Source organism: Amblyraja radiata, chromosome 7 (genome assembly GCF_010909765.2).
Source record: "Amblyraja radiata isolate CabotCenter1 chromosome 7, sAmbRad1.1.pri, whole genome shotgun sequence".
In the NCBI taxonomy this organism is placed as follows: domain Eukaryota; kingdom Metazoa; phylum Chordata; class Chondrichthyes; order Rajiformes; family Rajidae; genus Amblyraja; species Amblyraja radiata.
The window spans coordinates 46,544,079-46,560,913 of record NC_045962.1 but is presented as its reverse complement, the minus strand read 5'-3'; the positions used below and the strand labels follow the sequence as shown (position 1 = coordinate 46,560,913).

Genomic DNA, 16,835 nt, shown 5'->3' with positions numbered 1-16,835 from the left:
ATAGTCAAGGTCCTGAAAGTAAGCATGCAGGTACAGCAGGCAATGAAGAAAACAAATGGCATGTTGGCCTTCATAACAAGAAGAGTTGAGTATAGGAGCAAAGCGGTCCTTCTGCAGTTGTGCAGGGCCCTAGTGAGACCACACCTGGACTATTGTGTGCAGTTTTGGTCTCCCACTTTGAGGAAGGACATTCTTGCTATTGAGGGAGTGCAGCTTAGGTTCACCAGGTTAATTCCCAGGATTGCGGGACTGTCATATGTTGATAGAATGGAGCGGCTGGGCTTGTATACTCTGGAATTTAGAAGGTTGCGAGAGGATCTTATTGAAACATGTAAGATTATTAAGGGTTTGGACACGCTAGAGGCAGGAAACATGTTCCCGATGTTGGGCGAGTCCAGAAGCAGGGGCCACAGTTTAAGATTAAGGGGTAAGCCATTCAGAACGGAGATGAAGAAAAACTTTTTCACACAGAGAGTTGTGAGTCTGTGGAATTCTCTGCCTCAGAGAGCGGTGGAGGCTGGTTCTCTGGATGCTTTCAAGAGAGAGCTAGACAGAGATCTTATATATAGCAGAGTCAAAGGATATGGGGAGAAGGCAGGAACGGGGTACCGATTGTGGATGATCAGCCATGATCACGTTGAATGGCGTTGCTGGCTCGAGGGGCAGAATGTCCTACTCCTGCACCTATTGTCTATTGTCTATGATGAGTATATACTGATCACCTCAGGCGGATTTAGGAGGCAGCTCTATCTAGTCCATTCCAATGCATTCGTAGGGCATCTCAATGAGGGCAGCAGTACTAGGTGGGCTGGAGCTGGAAGGTTTGGTGCTGTCTTCTGGCAGTCTGGGCACCCATGGCAAATGTTCTGTACCTCGCCATGGCTAGTGTAATCTGCTCCCTATATATTCTGTAGTTTTCTGGGCACATAGATGCCCTCCTTGTGGATGAGTGCGAGCCAGTTCCTTTACAGTGTCTATTTTGTTTAAGAAGGAACTGCAGATGCTGGAAAATCGAAGGTAGACGAAAATGCTGGAGAAACTCAGCGGGTGAGGTAGCATCTATGGAGCGAAGGAAATAGGCAACGTTCCTTCGCTCCATAGATGCTGCCTCATCCGCTGAGTTTCTCCAGCATTTTTGTCTACCTTCGATTTTCCAGCATCTGCAGTTCCTTCTTAAGCATTTTGTCTACTCCACTGCGAAATCTCCTCAAGGTATGCCTACTTTGAAGAAGTTCTCTTCCTCCTGAAGTTCTCTTCTTCCTTCTTGCTTCCAGTTCCTTCCCCCTATAATTAGTCTGAAGAAGGCTCCCGACCCAAAACATCACCTGTCCATTTTTTCCAGACATGCTGCCTGACCCACTGAATCACACAAACATTTTGTCTTTATCTTTAGTATAAACCAGCATCTGCAATGAATTTTTATTATAGAGAGCCTCCTTAGTTGGACCAGCTCAGCTTGGGATGTCTATGGCATGTCTATTTGTGAAAGTGCTGTGCTGCAACAACATGTGGGTGTTAAGGGCATGTCCCACTTGGGCGATTTTTTAGCGGACTGCTGGCGACTGTCAAGTTTGCGGCACTCGCTGAAAAACCGGGGACTGCAACGGCAGTGTCAGAGTGGAGAAAACACAGGAGTGGAGACACTTTTAAGAAGCCAGACAACTTTTAATAAGCCAGTGATACACAGCTGTGAAGTTTGGCGGCCATTTAACATTACCGGTCGGTTATCCTTGGTTCTGAAAACTCGTGCTTACATTTTTATTTTCCCCAATGAACTAATGAAAATGCCCGCTCAGCAAAGGTGATTAACTAAAACGACCTACGGTTACCTCTACGACATGGCGACCCCACTACAACTGCACCTACGATTACAGGATTGTCGATTTTCTCCATGGCGACCAATTTTTGGTCGCTGAAAATATTTCAACATGTTGAAAAATGTTTGGCGACCATACTGAGGCCGCGACTAGTTCCCAGAATGCGGGAACTCCTCGCGACCATGAAAGAGACTCACCAGGGACCACCATCGAACATGTGGCAATCATGAGGCGAGCGCAGAGTCTCTTGCACTCGCCTAAATATTCGCCTAAGTGGGACAGGCCCTTTAGTACTTCTGCCTTGACAGTGTCATAGTCAGTGGCCGGCGCTTGGGGCAACTAAAGAAATACGCCTCCCCAGTAAGATACAGAGCCAAGATGTACATCCGATTCTGCACTCTCACCTTTCTCCCTCAGCAGTCAATTCAAATGTATACTAAATTGGCTTCCACATCATTTTGCTTTGTAAGGTTTGTGAAATATCCATGAGACATACATACACTACCAGCCACATCCTGGGATGCATGCCTTCACTGATATAAAGCAGCAGTGATTCCATTACTCTCTACCAGTGTGGCATCAGGGAAACACCAGGTCAACACAACTACACCTTGGTCGGGAAAACTTACATGAAGAGGTTTATTTACCAATTTTTTTTAAAGGAACAGTTCCTAGTCCATATGGAGGCACAGTCCCTCATCTTCTGTGTGCAGGTTTCAAAGGTCTTTTATTGTCACGTGTACCAATTAAGTTACAGTGATATTTGTATCATTATACAGCCATACAAAAAAAAAAAGCAACAAGACACAAAACTACATAAAAGTTAACATAAACATCCACCACAGTAGATTTCTCACAATGCATTTCGTTGTCTCTGTACTGTACACTGACAATGACAATTAAAATTGAAATTGAATCTGATTCCCCACATTCCTCACTGTGGTGGAAGGCGATAAAGTCTAATCTTCTTCCCTCATTTTCTCCCAGGAGGGAGGCACTGGGAGTCTCAGGTGTGTCCTGGCAGCCCAGTCTTCTGCCAAGCCTGCAAAGAGGGGCACGATTAGTAGAGAGTCCTCCATTTTCTTCTTTCCTCCTCCAAACAGGAACAGCCATGCTTTTAAGGAGTAGGATAGACTAGGTGCAGGTGAGTTGGTCCAATCCTGGTTAATTAGACCCCAGCTATTGCTCCTTTGCTGTGGCTTCATCTCAGCCTGGATGCTGTCTAGCATGCCGGTGTTTTCTGGCAGCGCGGCATTGTTCATGGTGCTGGTTGTTGGCTCCTCCTGGACTGTCTGCCAGTGATGGGGATCGGAGCAGCCCTGAGGGAGGTTGCATCGTCACAAACTTTATAATTGGCTTGTTCAAAGTAGGCTAGTAATCTGAAATTGTTGAATTCAGTATTATCCCCAGAGATTCAAATTGCCAAGTGGATGATAAAATACTGTTTCTCAAGCTTACATGGGCTTCATTAAAATACTGGAATGAACCAAAGAAATTCCTTGCTTTCATGAAGCTCAGAAGGCAAACATAGGTAATGATAAATTCAACAATGAATCAGCAGAATGGTGCAAAAATACATAGCGTTAATAGGAACAACAAACTACTGGGTGAAAAGTAGGATTCAATTTTCTTACAACAAAGCCTGATTAAACAATTTGCTGCACTTTCCTACCTGTTTTAACTTTAGGGTTACTATGGATATTTTTCTGATATGCAAACTGACATTATGATCAAAATTGCAAAGGAGAACTTCTGTACTAGCATAAACGAGCAGCAAGATGAAATGTCGATGAGAAAAAATCAGATGAAACAAATGTCAATCTGGATTAGTGGGTAAGGATGGATTGTTTATTATTTCATAGTTCTAGTTATTAATTTCTATAAGCCTGCTGCATAGTATTTTCTTCCTCATAATTGTCACGGCTTGTTGACTCTCACACGTTTTCTATAATATTCAATCCTTTGCCTTTCTGTTCCACTGTGTAGTATGTATCTTGGGACTTACCATAACAATCATAGTTCAGAAATATATTAAAATCAAATCACCACTTGTTCTTTTGTGCAATTAATGTCCCCCCTCTTTCTGATATGGGATGGTCAGTCCTCAATAGAGGCCTTATCTTTGTACCCCTCTGCCCCCACCTCAACAGGTTCCAGGCTTGCCAGGATGCAGAGCTCTTTATTCGTCCCTGCCTTCGGGCCTTTTTTTATAAGAAGGAGTCATCACTGCCCAGTGCTGACCTTTTCTCCATCTCAAATATTCTTCCTCCTCTTGGACTGTTCCTGCTGGCCTTCTATCCTCTCTGGATCTTTTTATTTGTAACTGATAGCGAGACATCACCATTTTGACTTTTCTACTCTCCTTACCCACTCCAATCTCACCCCCTCTGAACAAACAGCCCTCCGCTCACTTTGCAACAAACCTGACACTCTCATTAACCTGCCGACAAAGGAGATGCCATTGTTGTCTGGTGGGCTGATGTCTACTGTACTGAGACTAGGCGCCAGCTCTCGGGCACCTCCTCATACCTACCCTTTGACCATGACCCCACAGACAAACAGCAGGCCATTATCTCCCAGTCTGTGTCTGATTTCATCATCTCTGGCAACCTCCCCATCACAGCCTCCAACCTTAACATTCCATAGCCCCACACTACCCACTTCTACCTTCTCCCCAAAATCCACAAACAGAGCTTCTCTGGCAGACCCATTGCTTCTGCCTGTTCATTCCCCATCTTCACCATGGATATCCAGTCCCTCTGTCTCCTTCTCCCACCGCAACTCTTAGATTCTCTTATCTCTTCTCACTTAAACCAACTTAAACCAGGTACCTTCCCCTACAACTGCACAAGATGTAACACCTGCCCTTGTATCTCCTCCCTCACCTCTACCCAGTGGTCCTTCCAAGTGAGCAGAGGTTCACATGCACCTCCTCTAACCTCATCTGGTGTTCCTGATGTGGCCTCCTGTACATCGGCGAGACTAAGCGTAGACTCCGTGACCGTTTCGCTGAACACGCGCTTGGTCCGCCAAGCCCTGGTGGATCTTCTGGTTACTGACCACTTTAACACCGCTTCCCATTCCCATGCTGAATTTTCTGTCCTGGACCTCCTCCATGCCAGAGTGAGGCCATGCATAAATTGGAGGAACAGCACCTTATATTTTGATTGGGTAGCTTACAACCCAACGGTATGAACATTGAATTTTCCAATTTTAGTTGTCTCTTACAAACCCCTCCCTCCCTCCATCTTCCACCCCTCTTCCCCTAACCTCCCCTTCCTCCACTACAAGTTGGTTAACGAGTTCCATAGATCGCAATGATGTATCCCTTTTGGGATTACACTACCTCTAGCCAACAGTTGGCCTCCTTGCCAGATGTTGGCCTCCATGCCAGAAGTCATCTGTTGTCAGCCCGATCTGGCTTGTTTTTTCTTTGCTTTCAGTATCTTCCCCCACTCTCCCTACTACAATAAGTCTGAAGAAGGATTCAGATACGAAATATCACCGATCCAATTTCTCCAGAGTTGTTGTCTGACCCGCTGAGTTACTCCAGCATTTTGTGTCTATCATTACACCAAATTGTGAACTTAAACCACTGATGTATCATGAAAGTTGAATATAGCAGATATTGTAATAAATATATAGCACAAGGAAGAATCAGTGAAACCAGTGATAATGGAATTATTTCTCAAAGAGATGGTAACCAATGGGATGAACCTATGAAACACGGAATTTATATTTTAATTTAAGCTTATGAATTTGGTTCCATTCAAACTGTACTAATAAGTTAATAGCATGTGAGTCCCCTAGATATCTTAATAAAATCTGTAAGTGAAAATAACAATGGATAGCGAAGGGTCATTTGTATATACTTAACATAAATTTGCTTCAACATTTAGAGCATTAAATACTGCATGCAGTATTCTGATTCCGATCTTGATAAGTGGAGAGATATTTGGTGAGAACCAGCTAATCAACTTAAATCTGTTGGACAACGAAGGCTCCATGTCATTGTTAAATGGCTTGCAAATGGAAGTTGAAGATATGGCCTGCCCACTGCTTTATAAAGTATCAGTGCACAATAGCCTAAGAAAGCCTTTTATGGATGCCGACATAATTATTATTCTTGACGATATTGCACCAGATGAAAATCAACCAATTGAAGACTCCTACAAAAGCATAATCAATCTTTACCAAAACATTGGGGTTAGGATTGACACTTTTGCAAAATCTGGTGTCCGTGTGATTGTGGCTGGTGATCACGTATTGAATTTGAAAATACATAATCTTCTGCAAGGTGCAATTTCAATTGATCGTAATAATATTATCGCACTGTCAACTCAACTTGAGGGAGAGACCAAGGCACTACTGGCTAGGAAATTAAAAGTGAATACACAAGGTGGGTGCATTTTGCTCGTTTTTTTGGACCACTATGCTTGCCTCTGAGTCTGTGGTTCATAACTTAAGGGACCATCACTTGCTTTCTCTATGGAGTTTAAATTCCTTGAAATATTCATTTTATCCCTCTTATTAAACTGAAGACAGTTCATCTATTATTTGGGAACACGTAAATTATGAGTGATTGCACATTTCTTAAGCATCCTTCCTTTACAGAAAGATTTAGAAATGTTATTATTATTGAGTACTAATGTCACAGTGTTAAGCCCAATATTCCATTAAAAGCACCATAAAGTTTGCACAAAACCACTGAAAGTTCCAGTTTGTGATAGGAGTTACTTGCTATAACTTCACACTTCTAATGCCAGTATTTAATGAAATTAATGAAAGAAATCCTAGTCCTGTAGTCTCATCCCTCTATTTTCCATATCTTTCCTATCAATAATTATATTCTAAAGGGCCTGTCCCACGAGCATGCGACCTGCATGCGGCAAGCGCGACCAAACTAGACACATCAATCCAGCTCTTGCAACCGGAAGCGGGAGCTGCGCGGGGGCCGCTCGGAGGTCGAGCGATCCCCGTACAGGGCCGATCCCACCAGCATGTGTCTGCATGCGACGAGCGCGACCAAACCAGAAGCGGAGGCCGCGCGGAATTCGAGTGAGTGATGTGAGGTCCGCGGGAAGTTCGCGCATATCGTACGGCGTCAAGACGTGCGTAAAGCGTCCAGACGCTGCGTATGCCCGTCGAGGTGGTGCGTACGGCATTGAGGTGGCTGCGTGCCAGCAGGCCGTTGCCACGCGGAATTTTTGAACACGGTCAGTTTTTCGGAGCCCTGCGCGATGTCGGGCCCAGCTCCGCACAACTCCATACGGCTCCGGCGATCGAAGTGGGACCAGCCCCGCAAGGCCGTATGGCTCAAGTGACCACGTTGGGTCGTGCTTGCTACATGGAGTCGCATGCTCGTGGGACAGGCCCTTAATACAAATGTTAAAATACCAGTTTAGGAATTAATTATTCCATAAAAAATATGATCAAGTAAATTAGGATTGCATAGTAGCGCATCTGGTAGAACTGCAGCCTCATAACCCTAGAGGCCTGGGTTTGATTCTAAACCACGGACGCCATGTGGAGCTTGCACGTTCTCCCTGTGACTGCGTGGGTTTCCTCTGCACACTCTGGTTTTCTCACATATCGCAAGGGCATGAAGGTTTGTAGGTTGGTTGGCCTCAATAAATTGCCCCCTAATGTGTAAGGAGTGGATAAACAAGTGGAATGGCATAGACTCGTGTGAACAGGCGTGGTCTCTGTAGTCAGAACGACCTGTTTCCATGCACCCCTTCATTGGTCTTTATAATTGCAAACAAGGTTTTATTTATTTTTAGCTTTAGTCTTTGAGATGCAGCATGGAAACAGGCAGTAGTTATTTGTGTGCAAGTCCGTGCTCTCTTGATGTGGACTTTCTTGATTTTGGACCAAAACATTGGTCTGTCAATATCAATTAATATATGTCGTGCAGTGGTCATTTCTCCAAAAGGCCACTGGCTAAAGTTAAAATAATCCCCAAATAACCCTATTATTTCCATTCTATATTAATGGCACAGACAAAGGATGTATTATATACAACTTTCCTGATGATACAATGATAGGTGGGAATCTATATTGTTTTTAAGTTGAAAAGAATGTAGGGCACCTAGCGAGAAGAGTGTGGTTGGAGGGGTGGGAGCAGTTATTACAAACTGAAATATGTGGAGGTTTGATAATTGGAAAAGTGAAAATAGAAAGTAGACAATTTTTGAAAAGATCAGGGATTTGACTACTATGAGATTTGCCACAGAAGGGGATAAGAAGGCCTGAGCAGTTTAATAATAGTTGTATTATATTTAGCATCTGATTTGGGTAGGTATTTTCGGTATGAGATTAATGAAAGGGTCATGGGGTTCCTGAATTGAAGAAAGTGGCAGGTATATTTGAAGCCTTCGAGCCAGCACTGCCAATTAATATGATCATGGCTGTTCATCTAAAATCAGAACCGCTTTCCTGTTTTTTCCCCATATCCCTTGATTTCACAAGCCCCAAGAACTAAATGTAACACTCTCTTGAAAACATCCAGTGAATTGGCCTCCACTGCCTTCTGTGGCAGAGAATTCCACAGATTCACAACTCTCTGGGTGAAGAAAGTTTGCCCTCATCTCAGTCCTAAATGGCCTACCCCTTATTCTTAAACTGTGACCCCTGGTTCTGAACTCCCCCAACATCGGGAACATTTTTCCTGCTGTTACAGTAAGTGAAAATCTAGCAGACAAGCAGGATGCTTTCTCCAACCACCCCCATTAGAAGGCCACTATTTTCCACCGCTTCTACCCAGTGCTTGGTACCTACTTCCAGCAGCCACTGGTTGTCCTCCAGAATGCACCGAGCCACAGCCTGGTCCATGCCAGTCACCAGGGCGAATTCGGCACAGAGACTCTCACGGCAGCAGAGCAATGCTTCCGATGGCCCGGGACGCTTGCACTGAGGCTGCAGCGAGCTACTCGCCAGCCCAGCAAACACTCGTTAGTCCCGGCTCCCTGTCCGCATCTGGCCCCGCCGCTGCTTCTGCTTCCATCCCTCCCTCTGCCCCGGCTCTCCAACACCCATGACCAGGTTGCTCAGAGCACAGCAGCGCCTCGTCCAAAGCCGGAGATATTGAAACATGTCTAAGCAAAAAAGTGGTGGGGTGGGCTGCAGTCCCCCGCAGCTCCCCGGGTTCCGCGGCCCATGTGAGCACCACACTCCTGCCGCTCGCCGGCCTCGCTCATGTCAGCCGCTTCCCGCAAATCCTTAAATTCCGACTGCCGCCGGGAGCAGGACATGGCCTTACTTGCTGCGCTGGGTGACACTCATTCACTGCCCGGTCCATGTCTTTCAAGGTAATTTGCATGGGGACATGCTTTGGAGGTGTGTGACGGTTCGGTCAAGTGAGAATAACAGAGAATAAGAATGCTGCTGTCTTGTCAACAGACGCGCACACAAGCATTTGATATTAGTTTTTAATTTTTTGTTGATCACAGAATTTCTCACGACAGAAGAAGTAAACTGATCTTTGCTCATTCTTCTAAACGAGAGTGAATGCAGGCAAAGACTGCTTAATTTCTATCTACGACAAATCCACTAATCCGGGAACCGGTCTGATGAATCTTCACTGCACTCCATCTATGGCAAACATACTCTTTTTTTTAAGTAAAGAGACCCACATTGTTGTCTTTCAGTGGTTTGTATATTTAGCACCTTGGCCCCTTGGATCAGCATTGACCAATCTCACACCATTTAAAAAATATTCTACCTTTCTCTTTTGTGTACCAAAGTGGATAACTTTACATTTTTCACCATTATATTTAATGTGTTCAAGAAGGAACTGCTGATGCTGGAAAATTGAAGGTAGACAAAATTGCTGGAGAAACTCAGCGGGCACCCGCTGTTTCTCCAGCAATTTTGTCTACCTTATATTTAATGTGCCCTGTTCTTGCCCACTCACTCACTCAATAGAGTTACCAATGACCCGACCATGCAAATTCTCCCATTTCATTCAGTCTGAAGAAGGGTCTCAACCCGAAATGTCGCCAATTTCTTCTCTCTATAGATGCTGCCTCACCCGCTGAGTTTCTCCAACATTTTGTGTCTACATGCAAATTCTCCCTTATGATTTTAAAGCATTTTTCGTTAGTAAAAGTAATAAAGTATTTCATGGTCTTTATTGATATCTGGATACAACAAATATTCCATTAGTTTATTTCTGGGTATCATTAGGGTGATTATTCATGAACTGAAAGAATCATGTAGACCAATACGATATGTTAGCATAGAAAACCAACGTTTATGACTTCAAAATAACCTACATTTTTCTCAACAATCCCCCTGTCCATGACTTCTGAGACCATGCACTGTAGTTAAAGACTGAAGAATGTGCTAGAGATCAGAAACCAGCATATCTGAAGTCCCATTCTATTGCTGCACTCCTCTGAATCCAGTGACAGTTCCAGGTCGCATCTCAGTTATCAATTAATGTAATTTGAATAGAATTGTTGACGTAAGCTTATTTTTCCATCATTAAACTATGAATATTTACAGTTATATAAATATTTACATTTTTAGCTAAATTAAATATTGAAAAGTTTAAAATTTAATTTTTTTAAGTATTTAAACTTTTTTAAACACTTTGAAAATGCCAATCAGGCCATTCTGAAAAAACAAGGTCTCAGGTTCTGCTCTCTGAGGACTTCACCACTCATAGCCACTCCACCTCGCAGAGTGGCAGTGTGGTGGAGGGCAGTGCAATGGATCCAGCAGATAAATGCAAGAGCTGGATTGATGTGTCCTTAAAAGACTTAAGGTCTGGTGAAGCCTAGCTCAGCCCTCTGTTTCAGGTTGTTTGGAAATGAATGTTTTAAGATGCATTGGAAGAGGAGGCAAGGGAAGAGAAAATTAAATGGGAAAGTCTATTACAGGGTGGAATGTAGGAGAGATCAAATATGAAACAGCAGGGCCGGTTTTAAGCCGATTTGACCGATTGCCCCAAATTGGGCCCCGCGCCTAATGGGGGCCCCGCACTAATGTTCCGTATTTCGTACGGAAATACGAATTCTCTTTGTTAAATAAAGATTATATTTTTTAATTCGCCATGCGGATTTTTTTTTAGACCATGTATAACAACCGCTGCACGGCCATCAGACACAAACGATTTGTTAACTAGTACTGTTAGCACTTCTTAACATGAAGTTGTTAACAAGTTGTTATATCAATCTGCATCCATCCACATTCCTCAGTAAATGTTATTGTGTTTTGAATGAGTATTAATGACGCCGTGTTCCTTTGTATAAAATTCACGCGGCGTCATAAATACTTGTTTAAAACACAATTACATTTACTGAGGAATGTAGATCGATGACACATTGAGAATTTCTTTAAACTCACCATCATGAGTGAGGGCCCCGGACCGCGAGAAGGGGCTTCTTCCTGGTGGGCAGGTTAGTCATTCACCTACCGACCCACGTTGTGTCTCTCTGTGTTTTGCTCTCTCTCTCTCTCCCTCCTTCTCTCTCTCCCGCTCACCATCTCGTCTCTCTCTAGCTCTCCCACTCCCTCTCTATCACCCTGTCTCCTCAGCATTCCCGGAATCATTGACGTTTAGCGGTAGACAAAAATGCTGGAGAAACCCAGCGGGTGAGGCAGCCGCCTTGACCGCTGAGTTCCTCCAGCACTGAGTGTTTTTTGTTTGGCTCTGAAGTTGAAGGTGGCTCAGCGGGACGGGCAGCGGCTCTGGGGAGGGGGTTGCGTTTCTGGTCGAGACCCGTCTTCAGACAATCACAAGTACTCTCACCGACGAGAGTTCAATTCAGTCTGAAGAAGGGTCTTCTCTCCAGAGTCGCTGCGCTGCCTGTCCTGCTGAGTTACTCCAGCTTTATGTCTATCTTCAATTTCAGAGAAATACAATTTCTCACGGGGGGCTTATAACGTCTCTAAACCCCTCTGGGACCCTCTGAACACCTCTAAACCCCGTCTTTTCGCTCCCCCCCCCCCCCATATTTCCCTCTACAACACTTCTGAACACTTCTAAACCTATCTGAAGCCCTCTAAACATCTCTAAACCGTTTAAACCCCTCTAAATTAGGAGGCTACAAGGTGACTTGTATAGGCTGGGTGAGTGGGCAAATGCATGGCAGATGCAGTATAATGTGGATAAATGTGAGGTTACCCACTTTGGTGGCAAAAACAGGAAAGTAGACTTTTATCTGAATGGTGGCCGATTAGGCAAAGGGGAGATGCAACGAGACCTGGGTGTCATGGTACACCAGTCATTGAAAGTAGGCATGCAGGTGCAGCAGGCAGTGAAGAAAGCGAATGGTATGTTAGCATTCATAGCAAAATGATTTGAGTATAGGAGCAGGGAGGTTCTACTGCAGTTGTACAGGGTCTTGGTGAGACCACACCAGGAGTATTGCATACAGTTTTGGTCTCCTAATCTGAGGAAAGACATTCTTGCCATAGAGGGAGTACAGAGAAGGTTCACCAGACTGATTCCTGTGATGTCAGGACTTTCATATGAAGAAAGACTGGATAGACTCGGCTTGCACTCGCTAAAATTTAGAAGATTGAGGGGGATCTTATAGAAACTTACAAAATTCTTAAGGAGTTGGACAGGCTAGATGCAGGAAGATTGTTCCCGATGTTGGGGAAGTCCAAAACAAGGGGTCACAGTTTAAGGATAAAGGGGAAATCTTTTAGGACTGAGATGAGAAAAACATTTTTTACACAGAGAGTGGTGAATCTCTGGAATTCTCTGGCACAGAATGTAGTTGAGGCCAGTTCGTTGGCTATATTTAAGAGGGAGTTAGATGTGGCCCTTGTGGCTAAAGGAATCAGGGGGTACGGAGAGAAGGCAGGTACAGGATACTGAGTTGGATGATCAGCCATGATCATATTGAATGGCTGTGCAGGCTCGAAGGGCCAAATGGTCTACTCCCGCACCTATTGTCTATGGTTCTATGACTGCGTCCAACTGCTGTCTGGTTCGTTGATCGGTTTGCTAGATGTGAACTATTTTGGGAGAGAAAAATGCTCACGGCAGACCAAACGTGTTAAACAGAAATTGGTCCGATATTGAGCTTTACACAGTGAGAAATCATGTGAAATAATCACTGAATTTTAAATGAAAGTACCTGCATGTTATACTGTTTAGTTTGGAGATACAACCAGATAGTCTGGTTGATACAACCAGATTAGTTTGGAGATACAACCAGATCTACTGAGTTCGCACCGACCCGCGATTTTTGTTACACATTTGACAATTTTGTTTGGCGGCCAATCAATCGTTGTCTCTAAGGGGGTTGCATCCAATCACCAACTGGCTTGCTTTAAAATTCCCGTCCAATCACAAATAGATCTCCTCCCGTCCAATCAGCCGCTGTCTCCAAGGGCATTGTGTCCAATCACATAATGCAGTTTAATGGTAATTAGCTGCTACGGTAAAGGTTGGAAGCAGCGGAGCTACTGACAGGCAAACGGGAGGGAGCGGGAGAGATTCACACAGTGTAGAATCCATCACACCCTAGTGTACAATTTCATAATATATACTAAATAACTGGGCTGACACACCTTGGCTGGGAATCTGGGGTTCACCAAAATTGTTCCCAATTGGGCCCCGCACCCCCTAAGGCCGGCCCTGAGAGTAGGGGCCCCGCCATCAGTTTTCTAATTGGGCCCCGCAATTCCTAGCACCGGCCCTGTGAAACAGATACAGGCATAAAATGATTGAGGGCTTCAACGAGATAAACTTAATCAAAAAGCAAACAACTGATGATATGGTAAGAAGTTGGTAAAGGGAGGGAAGGCTTATGCCCCTGTCCCACTTAGGAAACCTGAATGTAAACCTCTGGTGACCTTGCACCCCACCCAAGGTTTCCATGAGTCGCCAGAGGTTTTGGTCACTCGCCTGGAAAGCCTCCACCGAAGCGTGAGCTGCATCTACTGCCCATAGATCCTGCAGGATCTTTGCTACCGACCGCACACACACACACACAAACACATCGCGAAGGTGGGTGCCAGGGACAGCGGAGGAGTGCTATCTGCGCAATGAAGAGGAAGGTATACGGCTGCCACAGAGCATGGTAAGTCCTTTAGAGAGCGCATGAGGGAGGGAGAGAAGGGGAGAGAAGGAGAAGAGAAGGGGAGATAAGGGGGGGGGAGAAGGAGTGGGGACAGTTTTAAGAAGTTTAATAAAGTTAGTGGGCATTTTACCTTCCGGCGGAACTTCTAGGTCCTGAAAACCAAAGATCCTTGCTGAATCTTTGCTGAAAATTCCAATGAGCCAATCAAAATGGCTGGTCAGCGAAGGAGATTGCCTTTGACTGCCTGTAAGTAAATAGCAACCCCACTCCACTGGCTTCGACCAAACGGCAACCTATTTTTAGTCAAGGCCGGTTTTGAATTTGTTGAAATAATCGCAGGAACATAGAAGAAGCCTCGTCTACGCGGAAACCACTTTCGACCATTAGGGAGAGTGACCAAAACCTCCGGGAACCTCACGGAAACCTTGGGTGGGGCGCAACATCACCAGAGGTTTCCGTTCAGGTTTCCTAAGTGGGACAGGGGCTTTAGGGTGATTGATGGAATGCTAAAATGCAGGCTGTATTGTCCTAGATGGTGCTGAGCTTCCTATGTGCATTTGGACTGGAACTTTTGGAAAAGGTCTTGCATGTGAGGTGATGAATCATTTGCCACATGATACCTAGCTCCTCCCCTGCTCTGTTAGACATGTTATTCATGTAGCTAGTCCACTTGCATTTCTTATCAATGACGATCCTCAGGACTGTGCAGTGATAATGCCACTGAATGTCAAGGATAGGTAGTTAGTCATTTTCTTTTGGTAAATGGTCATTGCTGACACTTGTGTGGCATGAATGTTAATTGTCACTTCTCAGTCCATGCTTATCTAACACTTACTGCATGGAGGCAAGGACTGCTTTGTTTCTTAAGAGTTGATATGTTTCAAAATGTCCAATAATTTAGGTACTGATAAATTAGAACATCGGCCGCTTTAGATTAGCATAATTATTTAATTGGTATTATTTATTTTATATTAGTTTAGGGATATAGCGCAGAAACAGGTCCGTTGGCCCACAGAGCCCGCGCTGACCAGCGATTCCAACACACTAACGCTATCCGACACTCACTATGACATTTTACAATTATACCAAGCCAATTAGCCTACAAACCAGTATGTCTTTGGAGTGTGGGAGGAAACCAGAGATCCCGGAGAAAACCTACACGGGTCACGGGGAGAACGTACAAGCTCCGCACAAGCAAGCACCCGTAGTCAGGATTGAACCCATGTTTCTGCCACTTTAAGGCAGCAACTCTACTGCTGCGCCACTGTGCCTTCCTTATCTTTGAGTTTTAGCTTTAAATTTAATTCTGATAATATATATATATATACTATATGTAGCCAAGTATTTGTTTATGGACATAATTAATATATTTTATCCTCCATTCCCCCAATAACCTTCTGGTTCTATAGACGTGAAAAGTGTAATTGTTTGGGGAAACATTGGCAGAACTACTTACATTGACCTGCACAGAGCACGTGTTCATCGATACGAAAACGCAGTCTGGTGTCCAGCTGATTTTTCACACTCTGTAATGGAGGTAATCAATGATAGGTAAGGAAACATTCTTGATAGAGAATAGGTCTGCACTGAATCTTTTCTGTTGAACTACTAGATATAATTGTGGCAGTAGGATTGTACAATAATGATTTAAATATTTTTTTAGTAATTTAAATCTTAATCATGTGTTCTATTTTCCCTTAGACAGCAGAATAATATATGGAATAGGAGGAAGGCTAGGATATACAGCCACTTAGACTTACTTCGGCATACTATTAGATCATCTTGGCTGGCCTAAATTCTATTTTACTGACTATTCCCATAAACCTTGATTCTCATGCAATCCAAAAAACATCTTGGATTTGAATATATTTAATATATTCTTTCACCTGCATCTGCAGGAGATGCAACACCTGTCCCTTTACCTCCTGTCAACTCCATCCAAGGATCACAACAGTCTTTTCAGATGAGGCAGAGGTTCACTTGCACCTCATCCAACCTCTTTTACTGTATTCACTGTTCCAGGTATCAACTTCTGGACATCGGCGAGACCAAGCGCAGACTTAGCGATCGTTTCGCTGAACACCTCCGCTTAGTCCGCCTTAACCGACCTAATCTCCCGGTTGCTCAGCTCCCCCTCCCATTACCAATCTGACCTTTCTGTCCTGGGCCTCTGTTTTCAGAGTGAGGCTAAGCGCAAATTGGAGGAACAGCACCTCATATTTTGGTTGGGTAGCTTATGCCCCAGCGGTATGAACATTGACCTCTCTAACTTCAAATAGCCCTTGCTTTCCCCCTCTCCCCATCCCCTCCCCCTTCCTAGTTCTCCCACCAATCTTACTGTCTCCAACTACATTCTATCTCTGTTCTGCCCACTCCCCTGACATCAGTCTGAAGAAGTGTCTCGACCCGAATCGTCACCCATTCCTTCTCTTCAGAGATGCTGCCTGTCCCGCTGAGTTACTCCAGCATTTTGTGTCTGTAGATTGGTTACTTCACACTAACCAATTGTAGTGCTTTATTAGAAGCTCCGCCTACTATGCGGTTTATATTATCAGAATTAAGCTCATGCTGGCAGTTGAATAGTTGCTACACGAGCTATAACAACATGCTGAAGTGTACTGTAAGTGACCTTTAATAAAATTATGTTGTACCACATTATGCAAATGACTGGGTCATTTAACATATAACATATAACATATAACAATTACAGCACGGAAACAGGCCATCTCGGCCCTACAAGTCAGTGCCGAACAACTTTTTTCCCTTAGTCCCACCTGCCTGCACTCATACCATAACCCTCCATTCCCTTCTCATCCATATGCCTATCCAATTTATTTTTAAATGATACCAACGAACACCTCTGCACCTCTTTACATGGTGTCAAGAAGTGGTTGCCACCCACTCCGCGTTTAAGTATATCAGTTTTTATTTTGTCCACCTATTTTGTTTGTACACTCGCTATCGCTACCATGGC

General features: G+C 44.3%; 1 protein-coding gene across 3 annotated transcripts in view; it reads left to right on the top strand.

The window, feature by feature from the left end:
• mdh1b (malate dehydrogenase 1B) overlaps window positions 1-16,835 on the top strand; it is a 75,012-nt gene that overhangs the window by 13,750 nt on the left and 44,427 nt on the right. For all 3 annotated transcript variants that reach the window (XM_033024373.1, XM_033024372.1, XM_033024375.1), the window contains 3 exons: window positions 3,505-3,650; window positions 5,717-6,216; window positions 15,271-15,412. In XM_033024373.1, the coding sequence (XP_032880264.1) occupies window positions 3,505-3,650; window positions 5,717-6,216; window positions 15,271-15,412 (788 nt within the window). The remainder of the gene's footprint in view (window positions 1-3,504; window positions 3,651-5,716; window positions 6,217-15,270; window positions 15,413-16,835) is intronic.